Raw genomic sequence first — 19322 nt, 5'->3', positions numbered from 1 at the left:
GGCCTCCAGCAGATTTTGATGGCCCGTTGGCGGCTTGCTGTCCCCACACACGACGTGCGAACACTAAATTACATACACGTGCCTTGCACCGTGCTAAGGTCCATAACCATGCCAGGGTCCCAAACCTTGCCACAGGATCGGCACGATGGCACGCCGGCATTGTCCAAGCCAAGCTGCTGGCCAAAACGCGCAGCACATGCGTGGAAAATGTCCCATGCAAGTTTGAATGGGCCGCACGCGGTCCCAAACTTCACTACAACGGCCATAAGTCTAGCCCGTAGACTATTGATCGCCTATGGTGTCTACGAGTACAGACATAATGACAGCGATCTCGCGACTTGTCGCCAGCCATTTCACCGGCTGCCGGCAAATTTTCGTCACAGTTGCAGTGCCTAAGCTGTTAGACCTAACCAGCGCCATTTCGTCGGCAACTGAAGGTGCACTTTGTTCACGGCCGCCATGTTTGCAGCATTGCGCGCGTGGATGGAAACGTTAAAACAGTACACCGTGCGGTGTCCGAACTTTCGGTTGCCGTTATATAATTGGTTCTAGGGGGCAAGTACAGCGTTGCGGGGAAGTCTGCATCACAGGTACAAAAAATCTATCAGCGACTTCATTTTACTTTTTCGCTGCCACAATACATATCTTGAGTTGCGTGCAAACAAGAATCTCGCATTTTCGAATTCATTACAGCAGGACAACACTCCCTTGAAATGAAATGTGACCAACCAAATGCAAAATGTATTCATGTATTCGTGTTCGCTATATCTTAAGTCGACTATCTGAACATTTTCACAGGTGTCCTGTGTCCATCACCTCACAATCTCCAACTGTCTTGCAAAGTTCAACTGAAGTCCTCCTGCATATCACATGCACCACTACTTTATTCACTGTACTATTTAGACGATTAGTCTCCGTAAGTGTTTATAGTGTACTTTTGGTGCAGTCGGATATAGAGGTATCTGCAGTTTTACAGGCGACTGCCTGTGTATACCGGGTCATCTATGTTAACGAAAAAATAGGATTAAACCTTTGCAATGTTTTTGACCAGTGAAGAAAGCTCCATCGCATTGGTTGAACCTTAATTTTAATTTTTTTTCTTTAATATGGGATAAATTTTTTTGTAAGTCGCATGATAGATGGTATGGTCTGCACAACAGGGGCGAAGCGCCATTACATTGGCAGTTATACTGTACATACTGCAGGAGGAGAAGCAGGTGCCTCTGGCAGTGTTCTACTCCCTACACTTGCAAATACTCGCAGCAGCAACTGCAAATGTTGATAGAAAGGCAGCAATGGGTCTCCTATGTGGAAGAGAGGTCATCAATTTGAGCACAAAATGCAGAGGTCAGCCAAGCAGAGGTCTGCAATGGCAAATTAAAATGAAGCAGGGCAGAATTGCCAACTTCAGCATGTCCATTCTGTCTTCAGACTATCGCCTACAGTTCCACCAAGATATTGCAAGAAGAGAGTCTTTCTACTGTAAGGGTTAAGAGACTACAAAAAAGCCTCACATGCAAGACACCGGGCTGAGGTCATCAGCCCACTATTGTCTCATATCAACTGCTGCAGGCAGCAGCAGCACCAAATGCTACTGCTGCTTGCAAGAATGCATTCCTGTTGCCAACATGTAGCGATACACCAGATTATTTTTGCTGACTGATGGCTGTTACAAACACGCTTTATGCAGTCTCACTCAAAAAGACATAAACACTTATTTCAAACTTCAAAGGACACTGTTTATTGTTGACAATCGTAAGTCGCATTTGTGGGTAATATATGATTCTACATGACTAGTGACAGTGCAGATGACAGACATCCTTTGTCAACTTCCCATATAGAACTCTATTCACAAATAAATAGAGCAGGCATACAAACAAGATGAGTACACATTGTGTTTTATGTACACTGAGCACAGTTGCATGTGCAGGACAAAGTCTGCACAATTCAGAAAAACTTCACACAAGCAATCATAAAAAAAAGATTCAGAAAAAAAAAGGGGGGCACAAGAGCTCCCAAAATTCAAATAGATCAACTTCATCTACAAAGCTCCCAATCATTTTTCTAAGGAGCAATTTGATGCGAAGTGCTGTATATATATATAATATATATATGTAATCTAAAATACACAATTGCTACTGTAGCCCCATGCGACTTGAAAAAGGGCAAGTGGCTGAAAAATCCCCATTGCTGCAGCCACACTTCATACAGACGCCAACTAGAGTGCTAACTCTGCAGAACACCAGTGTATGCACCTTCCAAGGCTGTAAGCCTGCAAATGAGTCACAAATAGCAGCTTTTGCCAACACTGCGATATAATCATTTAAGGCCTGATGCAGGTGCTCAGCTAAATACAGACTACATGAACCAAACACTGTCACACAGGACTGTCACAAACTGGCAAAACTGTACATTGAGACTGACATGCTGGAGTATACATCAAGTTCTCTTGATGTTTCAATAAAGGTCACAAAGCTAGCTCACATCTACACCTATATGTATATCATACATATTCTTCCTTACTATCTAATATTGAGAGCTTAAGTCGGCAGTGATTAAAATGCTCTAGGTTAGCTTGTTCTGCACAAGGATCATGTTTAAACTCTGAATATAAACATACAACATGATTTAACCCATTATTGTAAGTTTAATAAAAAAAAGAACACCTTCAGCAAAGCTTTCTTTAAGACAATCAGCAGTGGCAGAAAACTTCCAAGCAAGGAATTCAGAGGACAATGCAAGGGAAAAAGCTTTGGTGATGCATTGCCTTGCAAGAAGAAATGACACGTCTGGTTGTGCACCACAGACTTTGTGCCAATTGGACCCTTACACAAATTGGAAAGTTAAAGAAACAGTCATTTTTGAGCAAAAACCACACCTGCCCACTGATGCTGAACCTGCCACAATAATGGGCAATGATAATGCAGCAGGATAACTTATGTGGACTGAGAACAAAGAATCACAGGTGGGCACAACTAAGCAGACAAAGCTACAACTGGGTGATGCTAGCAACTTAAGTGAATGTGCAAAAAAATGAAGTGCAATAGTGCCCCCTAGCTTTTGCTTGCAGCAATATATTCTGTCTGTCATAGGGACAGCTGCCCACAAAAACATACATTCAAGGGGGCAACTCCTAACCTAAAGCATATTTATGAAGTCAGTGCTATAGAAAACAGAACAGGAATCAATGTCTCGCTGACATAAAATGAACACACCTGATACTAGTGCACATGACAGAACTTTTGCATACAAGCTGCTAGTCAAAAGACCCATAATGGTGACCTTAATGTGTTCAGGTCGTAAAGACAGCCTGTCACACATAAAGCTAGAAAAAAAATTTTTTTTTAACAGTCTACATACAAAAATCCTTGGTGTTAAGGGAACACATTTGTTCGAATGGACGCAATGGAAGACATGTGCATCAAGATTTTCCTTCCGTTCATATTATTGCAGGGTCAGTTGTAGTTTCTCTACAAAATGATACCAGGCGAGAACTTAAACGATGCCCAATTTCTATTATGTAGTAGCAGAATCTGGCCACAATAGCGCAGCATAAAAACTGCAACCTCTTTGCCACATGTAAAATACTAGTGCACATTTCTTCACATGCAAAATATGAACACAACAGTCAGCCACCATAAAAGCCTGAGCTGAGTGCAAATACCTTAATGGCAGAACCCATACGTACACCTGCTGTAGCACAGGTTCTGCCATCACACCATGAAACAACCTGACAGTTACACTACAAGAATCCATAACATGTAAACCAGCATCGTATCAGCAGTTGGCTGAAACACCCATGAGTATTTGAAAGTAAGCAAGCCCAGGCAAAAGCCTAAGGTGTCTTGAACTAATGACTTTCAGCATGTTTAAAATGCAAGATATACATACATTACCACTTGTATCACTATTTAGAAATTCACAATGTATGAAGTACGACAGTCCTTCCCCATACTGTGTAAGCATAGTGCTCACTGTCAACAGCAAAAGAAAAGGATACCATGCCAGTGTAGTCGGAACAGCCACCAGTTTATGTTGTGCTTCCTTGTGTTAACACATCTGGAGTGCATGGTCATACCTTCTTTGCCACACACACACAAAAAAATATGGATGCAAGACATGGCAATGTTAATATGTTCAAAATTTAGGGAGGTTTAAGCCTCTGCCTAGCTATCTAATGTCTTCCTGAAGCAGCCGAAAGCCACAAAATTACAAGTAGACAGTGCACCACTAACATGCAACACAACAAACTACAAAGAGCCCATGGAAACAACTTTCATGAACACTGATTGAAACGAGATACTAAATTCACTGTCACTGTAAACCTCATGGCCATTTCCTGTACCATGTTCATTGTTCACTAAATATATCCTCTAGGCCAGGTCAATTTCCCTTAAAGTATTGTAAAAGTGCTGGAATGTACATTGAAATTATAGATAGCCAGTGTATCTGCATTAAAATGACATGGCAGAAGAAGGTACTATTTCATGTCAAAAGTCCTTGAGAAGTATCAGGCTGGGAAAGTTTGTTTGCCTATTCCCGTTAGAATATTAAGCCTAAAATGACCTTCACGACTATGAACAGAGAATAATCTCCATTAAACACACAAGTGAATTTGTCACACTGCTGTCTCACAGAATTCAGAAACATTAACAGATACCTTCTGTTGCGGCAAATGTGGGAGGAGATGTACCTGCCAGGCTTCACACCGTTTGGAATAGCTGTAGAAGACACCTTGTGACAGCTGCTGCATGATGAAATGGTGCATCTTGTGCTATTCCACATCAGTTCTTGCACAAAGCAACAAGCAATAGGAGGGTAGCATTCTTTCAGTCCCAACCACTAGAAAATTGCAAGATACAAAATTTACACACTATATGACAGTCTACCAAACATGGAAAAATACACAAAGTTGCACAATGCAAGATGCGCTTGTCGAACCTCTTGTGCTCAAATGTCCAAGCCTCAAGACATCCTTACTGCCTTGAGCCTGACATTAACCTTACCCACCACTCAGTCCCACGATGCCAGTTTTTACAATCTTGTTGATGACAGTACGTCGAACACTGGTCAGTTGCAAGTTAAGATAGCATAGGCCAACAACACGCTTTGTTGCCACTAGCTTCCAGGAAGGTAATGTGCTTGGACTCTCAGAAGAGGGTGATGAGAGCCACCTGGTGGTTGCGTCTGTGCTGTTGCTGCTCATGCTGGCTGCTCCAGATGCTGTCAGCCCTGGTGGCAGCAGCTGCAGGTGTGGGGCCAGTCAGTGGCGCCACTCTGGGCCCTGAAACCTTCGGCTGGCTATCTTGGCCCAGGTGTGCAGCGGATGTCAGTGCCACTTCGCCTTCTGGGCGAAGATGTCTGCCCGTAAATTTTGGGCAAAACATATGCCCAGAATCTGCAGGTGAGGGGAGGGAAAGAAAGGAGCTCTTGATGAAAGTGACACCACCTGTGACCTTGTACAAAACTTTATGAACTATTTCAGGTTCTGTCAGACTGGTAGCCTAAGGTTTATGCATTCTGGCCTTATTCTTCCTCTGATTCTGTTACTGATCCAAATGGCACTGACTTACAGATATCAAGGCTGTGGCATTTTAAAATGGAGAGACTTACAGGCCTAGCTGTCCAAGATTTTTTAAACAAACTATTTGTTGCAAAGGCTACTAATTTCAAACGTAAACTTCAAATATAACATTTACATTAAAAAAATATATTAAGTTTCGTGCTTCGTGAAATCTCTACAAAGTAGTTTACATGTCAGAGTAAATCAGGAAATGAGCAAAAGCAAAGTGCACCATTCTGACTGAAGACTTAAATGATATAAGATATCATGAGATGACTACTTTTCCATTTTGTCTCAACGAAAGCACATAAGCTGGTGCTTTAATAAAACAAACTCTGTATTAATCATTTTACACCAAAGCATTACATCATTAACCTTTCTGTTTGGTCTGAAAATTGAAGTGCAGTTTCTTGAAGGAATATTGAGAAAACTTTTCTTTGTAAGTGTGTGTGCATATAATAGGAATAAGGAGTAGGAATAGAAACTTAAGCATAAATGCGAAGCCTCAGTTTCTCCACTGCATGACAAATAATTTGTATGTTATTCATTAATGCAACCAGCTCAAAATCAGTGCCTATCCCAGCATGATCTCGTGGGCCCTAAACTATGTCACGGTGACTTGGGTGATTACGTGGGATAACAGACCTCTGATCTGCCATACGACTTGCTGCAGTGGTCACCAAACTTAGTCTCCACTTCATGCTTCTTCGTATTTCACAGGATACAAGAGATAAAGGAGCAAAGTTGCAGGGGCACTCCACCAGAGAACTGACAGCAGAATGCTTTTATACACGCCAAATACCCATGTTGTATACTAAAAGCTTGTTAATTCACAACTTGTTAATTCTAACTTTTGGATAATTTGAAGCAGCTGTCCGTCCAACAATATATTGAAACCAATATGTAACGCATCCCGCTAATTCACACTAAAATCCGCACCACCGCTGATAATTCAAACTCCGTGCCATCGTGGATGGAGAGAGTGCTAGTGCATGGGAGCACGTCAACGACGGTGGTGTAGCCACGCGGACCGCGCAGCTTTGCTCTTTCAATTTGCAGCCCTTTGTTTAGGCCCGATTAAAGAGAGACGCGTTTGCGCCTGACCAGGCAAGGCCAACGCCTCTTTTGCAGGTCGGTTCTCTCCCTCTCTCAAGACCTTCAAGATAAAAACGTAGACACGGCGCTGAGTATTTAATATTTTTTTTCTTTCTTTTTATGTTACATATTGGAGGCTATGCGCTTTCTCAACGCGGTGTTCTGCTGAGAAATGGCACTAGGTACGGTTTGAAACATGGCGGCCGTGACGTTTATCAGTGCTCGAAGTACCAAACAGCATAGGATTCGTGGCTGTTACTCAAAGGAAAGCACTGCTGTGATACATGTTTGGATGCCACCTATATGTATAGTGGGACTCAGCAGCGTGCAGTTGGTGCTGCTATGAGAGCACCACTGAGACCAACGTCGCAGCAGGTTGTGGTGCGTTTTGAGAGTGCATTTTAGAGTGCAGCTCTTGTTCCTGCACTGAGCATCGGCAGTGCTTCTCCCCCACCTCCTTTTCTCCCGCTTTCTCCTCCCCTGTTGGCGCTGAGCCGTGCGCCCTCAGGAGCTGCAGACAATAATGTTAACCTTTCCTTTCTCAACATGAACCACTTCTCTCGGCGGCGCAAAGGCACGTTTATAGTCCAACGTTTTTGGCGTGCGTCACTTGTAGCCAGTCACGCTACGACGCTTGCGCTGCGCCAGCCGACATGCCATCACGTCGTCGGCTGCTCTCTTCGGAACATGCGCACGACGATCTGCAACCCGCTCGCTGCTTTGGACGGCTGTCTCCAACTGTCGGCGAAGCGGCATGGCCACCTTTATTCTCCGTACCATGCATTGTGGGTCGGCACAGTCGGCGCAACAAACGTGCGGATGGAGCAAGAGCCATATCGACGTCAGGCACGTCGCACCGCATTGGCTGCGGCCACGGAGTAAGACATTTAGGAGGTGAAACTCCCGTCAACGCGAGCGAGCGCGGGCGACCAGATAAGGTCACAATTGTTGTATGCGCCGACGGGGCCGTATACAGTGGCGGCGCCATGCGGTGCATCGTAGAAGCCGCAGCGAAAAAAAAAAAATGCAGCGCCCGGGCAGGCGGCTCCGGCATGCTCTCAACGGCGGTAATTTCTTTCCAGGCCGCCAGCATGATAACGGCTCCGCGGGCTTGTGACCTTTTCTGGTCACCGCAAACAGCGGATTTTCCACTCCTAAATGTTTCTTGCTCCGTGGCTGCGGCTAAGCATGCACGCTCACACTACGTCGGACTTTAAAGATGCCTTAACCGAGTGATATTTTCTGACTTTCATTAGTTTGAATTTTGTATAATTCGGATTTTTGCACCATCCCTGCGGAATTTAAATTAATGAGCTTTTACTGTAGGCTGTATACAGCAATTCATGCATTAGAACTGGAGAAGCAAGGCAGTGCCACCATGGTAAAAATGTAAATTTTTTAATGCTTATGGTACAAGCATGTTCTCATTTATGATTGCAGACTAACTAGAGAGTACACGTTTCGTTTCCTCAGTGGAACACATTGCACTAGCCCAAGCTTTATGCTAATGTAATCAGCACATGTTATGCAAAGAACGCTCAATGTGATCTGACCCTATCGAAGCTTGTGTTGTCTGAAGCTCCTGCATTTCTCTGGCAATGCCCAGCTTTTATAAAGACCCCTACACAACGGTCCATCGAAAAGCATGGCACAATGCTCAACATTTTTTGCTCTCATCATTCACCTTGTTGCTCAATAGCTCTCAGAACTAACTTCAGCTAGCTGTGCAAGCTGCCATAGTGAGTTGTGCCACTTGAAAGTTACATCTGTCATGTCCAAGCACTGTACTGTTCAAAGCAATACAATGACACCTCATTACTGCAAAGTTACTAAGTCGAACCCACTTATAACAATATTCAGGCACCCTGAAAATTCCACTGTTATAACCAATAATTGTTATAACCAGGTTGCACAAAAAAAAAATCAAAATGGAGGATAGCAGGACTGTTGTGAGAAACCTATAATGACAGGGAGGCCAGATCCCCTCCCTACCCCCTTCTTCCATCCAGCTGCTGATTCCGCTTACTCGTTTAACTGTTTAACTTAGCCTCCCGAGCACTCAGATAGCGTGTAACAAGCCCCAGCTGACGGCATTCAAGAATGGCACTGCAATAACTTCAAAGCAGGGTCACGGGCGGAAAGTGACATGCCAACTCTGTCGAGGCATCGCTTTGGTGGCTTGAAAAAGGGGCCTCTTAGAAAAATGTGAGCAGGTTGCCGCAGCAGCCTTTCAGCTTGAGAAATCCAGCAGAAACGCTGGGGCAAGATCGCCACAAGCATCTCGCCATGCTGGCTTGCATGAGAAAACCCCACATCCGTCAGCTTTTCTTGCTTTACGCGAAACTTGCAAACATCTTTCTCCAAGGAATCCAGGTGCTCTGCGTAGGGCAGTGGAAGGTCCCTCGTGAAAACGAAGCCCCCAGGGGGACTGCATCAACACCAGGGCCTCCTGCGAGGACAACGCTGAGGCAGCCTGCCCTACCGAGCCATTGCTGCCATCGTCACTATCACTGCCACTGTTGCTATCCGATGCAAGTATGTTCGTGACGATCACCTGATCGGTTAGAAGCACTTCATTTCCAAATCTATAGCAGCGCGCTTTCTTTTCACCGTAAACGTTGTGCACTGCCGATGGTCAGTGGGCAGATCAGCCATCTTCCATTTCAGCGGCGAGCCAAACAAGGCAGAAAAACCACGTGTCCAGGAATGACTTCAACGAAACCGACAAAGACTAGCACGAGCAGCTTAATCTGTTGGCAGAACTGCACAGTGTGCGCAGCATGAGGGGCCAGCGAGCAATCTGGGAGCAGCGTCAAGCAATGGCCCAGCACTGTCAGCAAAGTTGGCGCGGTCAATTCATGTTTCGGAGGGTGGCACGATGTAAAGCTGCGTACACAGCCCGTTAGTGTTTGGAGCAATGGAAGCACAACAGGACAGATACGCGCAAGGCTGGTGAAGTAGAGAAGGTGGGAAAACCACGCAGTAGTTTTCAATTCCTCTTTCTTTTCAAGAATTTCACATTCCATTACCTTTATGCACAGACACTCAATAGCCAGACCTCATCGTTATAACCGATAATGCAGCATGGGGGCAGTATAGTAAGCCATAGAAAACATACAGAAGTTGACGGTGCAGCTGCAACTGATATAATACAGTTGCCAATGGATTTTTTGAACTTGATGGATATTCCGGACTTCATAAAAGCACCATCAGGGTTCCCACAGAGCTAATGAGTTTTTGCGAATGATATGTCGCACAAATTTAGGCCCCAAAGTTCAGATTTTCCAGACTAAACCACTCTTTCCGAGCGACGCTACCCGATCTTTAGGGCCGCCATGTTGGATTTCCGCTGGCTTCGCTTCCAGTGGCCTGCTCTATAGCCTCCAAGATTGGAATGTGCGTGCTTTCAATAGAAAACACGCAACATTCTCTAGTCTCAGAGGCCATGGCCACTCTTATTTGGCTGACAAAACGCTATAAGGGCCGGCATCTTGTTTATTTCTTTTTTCAGTCAGCACCATCGTGATAATCACTTAATGCAGGATCCATTATTATTTACTTGTTTTTAAAGTGTTGGTTGCTATTTGCACTTGGTGTGTCCGCAGAGCAGGTGTCTCAGAGACTATGTTGCATCTTTGTGTGTGTTCGTATGGCTTCGCATTTGTGCGATCGGCACCACCTTGTGAGCCTTCGCAAGAGTGAAGTGGTGTGAAAGAACGTGGCTCATTTCTTCATTTCCATGGTGATCTCTGGCAAGGGAGACCACAGATATCCAATGCGGTGACATTCTTGTCAAACTGTATATGGAGACATCACTCTTGTGCAAGTCCAAGCAAATTTGATCGCCTCCAAGCACAGGATGAGGCAGGGCATTATCAGAGATATTTTAAGCCGTTCTAAGCCTAACAAATTCAAATTTTTTGGCTGAACGAGTTTTTAGACTTCGATTTTGCAGACTATTTTTTGGTCACTGCATGATGCGGAAAATTGTTCGGCGACTGTATTGCTAAAACCAGCATCATTATAAGTGGGTTTGACTGTACTTAATTTGTGAGATTAGGAAAAATTGGGAAAATCCCCAGCCAATAGCGTATCGTTCTATAATGTTAATATATTTCAGTACTATGAACTTCAAAACACAAAATATTTCAATATTTTGAGCAAAAGTTTAATTGTGTATGTTTAGTGGCACCTCAATATAACAAATTTGCAACCCCAAATGCATCTACTACTTGCATGAGACAGTGAATCATTACGCATGCAACTAATATAATTGTCACCAGATATCCAGGCACGACTGCAATTCCAATCCACACCAGCCCTGTTGCTCGCTGTTATACAGTCAACGACTGAATTTTCGGACGCCCAAATTTTCGAACATGCCTGATATTTCGGACGTCTTCGCGGCACCGCCACGAGCCCCATAGAATCAATGTATAAGGACATCTGAAGTTTCGGACGCTCAAACCCCCCGCCGTCCAATTTTCCGGACTTTTTGACGGACGGAAGGTCTTTTGGCTCCTCGCGCAGCGCCCTTGCGAAGGAAATCCACTTGCAGCCGAAGCATATCACCGCTTTGAACCACAACTAGCCGAATCTAGCCATCACACACCGATTTGGTCTGGCCACGCTGGCTATGTTCATTGCCGCACTTCCGCCTCCGGCAGAGTTTCCGGAGCGGCGCCATTTTGTTTGTTTGTTTGCGCAGGCCACGTTTTGGCTAGCGTGGTGTGTGGTTGTGCTGTTGTGTCAAGTGTGCTCTGCGACGCTAGGCCTAAGTGCTTCGACGCTCGTCAGCGAACTCCACTGTTCGCAACTTGAGGATTTCGCTTGCCTTCGATGGCGCCCACTCCGTCTTCGTCGTCCTCGCCGATGGCATTGAAGCGCGGAAAGCAGTACCGTCGGACGACATGATCAACGACCTCCGCTCTGCTGGGGTTTCCATACCCACGGAAATAACTTTTGAACAGTTTGTTGACGCTGACAACGAGCTCGACTTCCGCGCAGAACTGACTGACGAGGAAATAGTCCGTCAGGTTGTGGGGGATTCAGATGACTCCGATGTTGAAAATGAGGAGCCAATGCCTGCGCCGCCTACAGCGCCGAGTTGACGCAAGCGCTGTTGACTCTTTCGTCGGTGTACAGTGCTGACATGACCCTTGCTCAGATCGAGGCGAATATGATCGCATGCAACTGGAACGCCGTCAAAACAACAATCAACAAGTTCTTCAAGCCACTGCAGCAATAACACCGGCTGCCCGACGATGCACATGTACATAATAAACCGGCAGTCGGCTGCATACAGAGTTTTTGAACGCCTCTTTTTATAGCCACTTCACTAATGCTGTGGCAGGGTTTCGGAAGCCTGTTACTTGGCCCTTTACCTCTAGATCTGAGAAAAAAAGAAAAAGGGTGCGTTTTTGGCATGCATTCATTTTTTCGGACTGCCTGAATTTTCGGACGTTTTTACGTTCCCTAGAGGGTCCGAAAAATCGGTCGTTGACTGTACAGCAACTGTGAATTTAATTTGAAACGGTACTTAAAAAAATGTTTCTTGCCAATCCCATTGTATTCACTATATCAGGGTTTCACTGCATGTTGTGCAGGTAGCAAGAAACATTTATGTCAGCTTGAAGACAAATATGCACACTTAAAAAATCTATGTCAATATGAAAACATAAATTCAGGAATATGTTTCTGTCAAGCAAAGAAATGTATTGCACTTGTGATACAGTATAACCCCATTGATCCGTTTTTCAAGGAACTGCAGGAACAGAATGTAACAGCTGGGAAAACGTGACAGTGAGGAAGGTCGAAAAGTGCCACAGCAATGCCGGAAACGGTGCTGAAAAACTGCCAATACAGTTATTAGATGTCCCAGTGCTCGTAAAGTGACTGGGGATGGCACATGTAAGCATGCATAATTAAAGGAAAACACAGGGAATACAGGAGGTGGAAATTCAAGACGATAAGGAAAACGAGAACCTTGTTCTCATTTCGCTCATCATCAGGAGTAATTAAGGCACACATACAATGTTTTGCGACAGTGGCCTCTTTCAACTCGATATTCTTCACTGAAATATTTTGTGTATGCTTCATTGCATAACACAGCTCTATTGCAGAGAAGCTGCCTAAAGCAAACTGGCAATTATGCAATGTATATAATAACTCTTGCTGGCTTGTAGCCCTGCACTCAGCTGATTTGGCCCAGTGTGTGTGGTTCCTGGTAGGTTTCAACCAATGCACACTCCTTCGGGTGCTTCGCCAATTGCTCTGTGCAAATTTTCTCGTGATATGCTTATGCAGCACCTGGCTTGTGCAACTTTGGTTGCATATTGCAAAGTTTGGTCACATGTTGTAACATACCAGATGGCTGCATCAGTAAATTTATGTGAGTGCCGCATCCAACCATAAGGTAAGATGCAGGAACACTACAGAATGGCGATGTATCAAAGTGGAACATAATACATGGGAGTCAATTCGATTTAGGTTGGGACCACGAAAATATGAATGATACGAATGTATCAGCGGGGTTCCACTGTACTAGTGGCTATAAGATATTAAAAAAATATTCTTAATATGACCAGAAAGACACAGGGGACACTAAATAAAGTAAATCCAGGAACAAGACTTCAAGTTTTCAATAGAAGCCACGTGGCCCACTGACCTGAGCAAAGGCAACAACTAAGAGTGCTCCCGACAAGGGAACCAGGTTCACCTCTAACCACTCTTCCCCAACCTGCAGGCAGCCTCGCTCATAAATGAGTCGCGAACGCTGGGACTTGTCCTAAAAGAGCCATGATTAGTGATAGCTTATCAATACTTACTGCAGCATTCAATCAATACTACAGCTGCCATATGTAAGTCTACCTGCCACCGTGAGCTTCAAGCATCCATCCCCAAACAGGAGTTTTTTTTTAAGGGGGTCATCTTGTTAGGGCCTGCAATCCTCATTACACAGTCTTCTGGACAAACACCACCACCACAACCAAGAGGGTAACATATGAGGCAGGCATGGTTCCATGGGATCACAAGCCCTTTCAATTCCATCATCTCCAAATGGAATGCTGGGTGGAAAGTGCATTTGGACAGTTAGTATACTTAAAAGCAGGCAGTGTATTTGAGGCAAGGCCCAAATTTCATCCTCGAACTGAGCACCTACAGCAAATACAAATGTTGACCTTCTGTGTGATGACTTATTTACAAAGTTCACAAGTTATTGGAATTGCTAGTAATCTTCACTATTAACAAACTACCTCACCATTAGTTGCTGCCTCTGGGGCAAGAGATGGAAGTGTCAACAATCTAAAGAGAAAGGCAACAAGCTGGCGCATCAACATGACAAGTACACAAAAATGCGTTAGTGACAAAAAAAGGTTCTACAAGCAGGTAAGGCTGCTTATGAAGAAACAAGTCTGAAGTTACCTGATGCACAGATTTATGATAAAGGCTATGATTCCAGGGCACTATTCACAACTTCCACAGGTAACAAAAACTTCAACTTGAGAATTCTATAGATACTAGCTATGGAGACTAGTTACACCCAGCAAAAGCAGAGAGCAATTTTTTAGCAGTGTCATTATTGCAAAAGGAAGCTGAGTTGCAGAAGAAGTCTCGTTGTCGAGACTGCAGAGGCACAACTGCTGTCCCCCATGTCAAGCTATTCCTACATACTGTTTTGTGTGTGAAACCACGCCCTCACTACTAATTAGTTCTAAATTATCAGTATTATGCATCACAGCCAATTATATATATATATATATATATATAGGTAAGTGAACTAGGCTTCTTAATCATGGCTTCAGAACGCCTGGTAATGCTGGTATGGCTGAGAAATGCCAGTGAGCTGTTGGTGAGGCTATCATATCACTGAAAAGGGTTTTTTGTGGGTACCTGCAGCACAGCCAATCCCACGGCCACCCCTGCCACTGGCACCAGGTTAGCTTCGATCCACTCCTCCCCAGCTCGCAGGCAACCTTTCTCATAGATCACGTGAGACTTGTCCCGTTGCTGCCAACCAAGTGCACGCCACTGTTAGTCGCACCTACCATCCACCCATCGTTATTCACCCACTAAAAAAACACAGCCAAACATGCCACTTGCGTACAGAATACACAAGAATCAACAAACATGCTGAAACACTCCAAATAAAACAAAGCTGCCACAAATTTCAACAACAACATGGTTATTACAAAATACATTACGGATGAGTTTATAAATGCTGCTTATGGGAGCAAATGAAATGGGACACATGATACGCACAATTCTACCTGAACGCAGGAAGTGGCAGCAATGCTCCATGAAACTTGAAACATGAAACCTCATGCACATCTCATGAAGATGTGCATGAATGAAATTTCAAGGTCTGTATTACCCAGAAGTGCATTCCATCAAGAGCTGCTACAAGGAAAACAAGCACATAAATAAGGAGTTTTACTATATCAGCGCATTACCAATACACACTTACGTAGACAGTACATTTGCCCTTAATAGATTAAAAGGTCCCGACTATTTGGGTTAAGATTTTTCATCGACACCAAGCCCTAGTTAGTATTTCACTCGAAAAGGTGCAAGCAATTATTGTACCAGCTTCTTGCTGTGCAGCATTCCTGATAATATCATCACAGTGACATTTCTGACTTTGCTGAGGCCACTATTTCAAAAAACACATTTGTTTGCGAATGTGCACTAAAGATTCCGAAGCTTCAAACATAACTCTTATAATCCCTTACTGCAACTTATTTACCAAGATTAGACACACAAGCTCTTCATCGAATCATAATTTTTGTGAATCTCAGTAGGAAAATAATTCTAGCCTTGTTCAGATAATTACTGGTGGGCCATTTAATGTAAATTCTAAAATGGAGTGCATAATTTTGGCTACTAAGGAGGAAAATGTGCACTGAAAAACAGATATAATTCACAAAGATAATTGCGTAGTTGGCATGCTCAAAGAATGAGAAGCCACAGAGTTGTAACAAAATGCAAATCCTCGTGCAGTTGGAACAAGCAGCAGAAACAGTCTGAGCGAAGTGCTTCCCAAACTGCATTTCCTTTAGCAAGAGTATTCATGCTAGCTTAGCTTCCCTGGTCGTGGCATTGGTAAAAAAAGTAAGGGTGTGTGAATATCAAAATTTTCTGATATTGAATCAAACATTGAATGCACATGCTAATTAGTGTGTGCATTCTAATACTTGCCGTAGCTTGCATTTATTAGCAAGCTGAGTTAATTCGTAATTTTGGAACATTGCAATTACAATGTAAATGTAAAAAATCTAGACTGGTAAACCGTTACCTAAAACATTGTGTACTTGGCTCATGTTAACTTGGAAAATTTAGTAATTCCCACTAGCTGTCCTTGCCAGCAGCCTGTGCCTTGTTATACCGCATCAAATGCCCATAAAATCAGAGGCTTTTCACCCTGTGCCAGTCGTCACTCATCGCACTTGCTGTCAAGCAATAAGCTCAGAATTGGGGATGATGCTGCAAAAAAATAAAAATATATGCACCCTCACTATCCGCAAACCCATGCTCCTTGCTACTGAGATGCTGACTTTCCCACAAAGTTTAGGCGTTTAATGGCTAAGGGTGCTTTACAGGTAAAATTTCGCTACCAGAACAAAATCGTCGCAAAATTCAGCACAAAATCGCCCCAATATTCTTAGATTAGATGGCAACAAATGCTAAGAACTGTGTTTGCGCTCGTACAGCCAGCAATATATTCGACTTGATTCGAATATTCATATCCCACTAAATATTCAGATCTAAATATCTATTTTTCGAATATTTGCACACCCCAAAAAAAGTAGAGGCTGCTGCTTAACATGCAGCTGAATCAGAGCAGCGTTTCCACATTTTCACCATCACTTTGAGAAGCTGCACTTTAATATGCTCGCACTAGTCAATTAAGAACAGTTACTGAACTGAATGCCATTTTATTTTTGTGGCGCTTTTGAGCACAGCCCAACTCGCTGCAATTGTTAAAATTTCACCAAGCATTGTGCATAAATACTCATTACCTGATGGTAGAGACTGACATTCTGTTACAGTTGGTCACAGGATTTCAGTGTTCGGGAAGCACTGGCTTAAGGGCATAATTTATGTTGGTGAATTTCTACCAAAAGACGGAAGAGGAAAAAGAATACTTGACTTACATACTCAGCCTTGCGTACATCATAGCCACATTGTTTGTTCTTTATGAGCTCCTGGAATTCAAACATTTCACATTTCAAAACTTCAACTGATATTTTACAGCAAACATTACACAGCATATCCGTAATCTAAAACAACAACAGCCACTAATACCTCGCGCTGCGTTTCACTGATGAAAGCACGCACACAGTTCAAACAGCTTTAGAAAGAGCAGCATTCAACATGAAGTGTTCCTTAAATGACAAAAAAGAATAGGAAACTTTGGCATCATGATAAGTACCTTTAAAGTGACAAGGAGAAAATCCAGTAGAGGCTCCTCCCACAAAACGGTGTTACACCTGCCTGCCATCCAGCTATGACCTTAGAAAACAGTTTCCTTGTGGATTTTTCGTGGGGAGAAGAGAAGCCCCAATTGTCAGGATCAGCGCACATACCATGGTCACACACACTACATGCATGAACAGGTAAGAACAGGTGCGAGGATGAGAAAAAAATTTCGCTCTCGCTGGGAATCGAACCCGGGCCTCCAGGGTGAGGAATAAGCCCGCTTTTCCAACACCACAGCAGCTCCCCGAAGATGAGGAAGACAGCTCGCAGCATAAGCAGACAACTTTGAAATCCAGAGGACTTTGAAGAGGAGACCAAATAAAAAGCTTCCTCAAAAGAAACCTGTATACATGCTGCTATGTGTATACAGGTTCCCTTCGAAGGATATTTGCCATAGTGTTGTTGACTTGGCATTACCTACGATTTCTATCAGTGTTTCTCTTTGTAAACAGTTTAATCCAAATGTTCTTAGAATGGTAATATAGATTACACCACATAATGCAGCAGAACTATGACAACAACAAGGTGGCATGTTTGCCACTGGTCTGGTCTCAAAGATCACATGCCAATGCAGAACATCAGAGTCCATTCCCTCTCATGTGTAACTTGGTGAGCACGAATAAAACATGCTCAGCTGGTTCAGTCTGGACGCTGGGCCCAGAAAAGGACGAGAGAAGGACGAAAGGTGCCCCGATCACCTTTTGCATCCCACTGACAACAAACAAGATTAACAACCTGCCCAGTTTGATATTTCTGTTATCAGACTGCTGCGCTTCTGACACAGCAGCTGCGTCCACAGGATCCCTCATATCAACGTCAGTGGTAGTGCCAGTCTTTTCAGTAGTGGTGCTTGCCCTTAACACCTTGGACTTTGCATATGTTTAGAATTTGAAGGTATTTTCAAGTATACAATATTTATTGCCTTTAGCAGTGGACAATAAAAACAGGAACATGCATTTTCTTACAGTGTAGAGAGAGATCGTAACGGCCCATGTAGAAAGAGTGAGTGTGCATGAAAGGGTATATGGGAATGTCACTAGCCTGACAGGTCCGTTCTTTGTAAGCAAAGCAGAAATATTGTCAAGACGTTCTTTCTTCACAATAGTACAATGTCACAGTATGTGCACAATGATTTCACACCGTCAACTTGCAATACAAAACTCATAATGCAATAGGACTTCGCTGATACATTCCCATTACGTGTGTTTTCCCAGTGCCAACATTTGCAATCGGGAAAACAAAAAATGACCCAACAGAGTTACGCTCATTTTTTACTGGTTTATACGTTCCCGGAAAACGTAATTTTTCGCACCAAAGTTGAGTACGTCACCAAACTATGGTTATGTGATACAGTTTCCAGCCCCTAGGTTCCATGTAAACAAGGAAATGCGCGAGGTGCGTGCGATCGAGAACAGTATATAGCTGCTTGCCACGGCAGCTTCATCGCAATGCTCGGCTGCCCTTCTCACATGAAAACGCCGGCTCCCACTCAGTTTCTCATTTCGGAACCAGCAAATCTTGTCCGGGGTCGTCGTGTGCAGTGTTCACAGCTTATCATCGCCTATCCTATTGCAATAAGCATCTTCGCCTATCTGATGAATAAGGAAGATGCTTTCTTCGCTTATCTATTTCAAAGTGCATGGTGCCATCGGAAGCGTAGTGCAAGCTTTTCCTAGGTGATAACTGAAACGCGCCGCCATTCCCTCCTGCAGACTGCGATCGTATACATTTTCCAGCCTATAGATCCGATGTGAACAAGAAAAGGCGCGAGGCGTGCGCGATCGAGAACAATATGTAGTCTCCCGTCTCACATTAAAATGACGGCGCGCACAGTTTCTTGTTCCGGCACCAGCATATCTCCAGCTGGGTCGTCGCATGCCGCATTCACAGCCATCGCCGCCAAACCTATTGCGATAAGCATCTTCACCTATCTGTTTTACAGTGTGTGGCGCGTAGTGCCACTGGTAGCCTACTGCATGCTTTTAGTAGGCGATAATCCAAACGTGCCGCCGTTCCCTGCTGAGAGGCATGTGGGCATCACGTTTCACTTTGGCGGGATGCGGGGTCGCCCGCGAGCTCGATTTCACTTCGATTTCCCGTCGGCCTCTTAAAAAACCACGCAATAGGAAATGTGGGGATGCGAGACTCTCATGCGTCCCCTAATATGTTGCTTTCCCACATAGCT

General features: G+C 44.0%; 1 protein-coding gene across 2 annotated transcripts in view; it reads right to left on the bottom strand.

Annotated features, from left to right (window-relative positions):
• Positions 1-1725: 1725 nt before the first annotated feature.
• The window catches only part of Tsp26A (Tetraspanin 26A), a 44786-nt gene continuing 27189 nt past the window's right edge, over positions 1726-19322 (bottom strand). The window contains exons 6-9 of one of the 2 annotated variants that reach the window (XM_075691225.1): positions 16813-16863; positions 14552-14668; positions 13326-13445; positions 1726-5398 (exon numbers count right to left, since the gene is read on the bottom strand). In XM_075691225.1, the coding sequence (XP_075547340.1) occupies positions 5330-5398; positions 13326-13445; positions 14552-14668; positions 16813-16863 (357 nt within the window). In that variant the 3' untranslated portion in view covers positions 1726-5329. Of the gene's footprint in view, positions 5405-13325; positions 13446-14551; positions 14669-16812; positions 16864-19322 lie in introns of both variants that reach the window. The other variant, XM_075691224.1, reaches the window with a different exon arrangement.

This window comes from Dermacentor variabilis, chromosome 1, assembly GCF_050947875.1.
Source record: "Dermacentor variabilis isolate Ectoservices chromosome 1, ASM5094787v1, whole genome shotgun sequence".
Taxonomy (NCBI): Eukaryota; Metazoa; Arthropoda; class Arachnida; order Ixodida; family Ixodidae; genus Dermacentor; species Dermacentor variabilis.
Note: the sequence above shows the minus strand (reverse complement) of the source record. Positions and strands in the feature narration are given on the sequence as shown.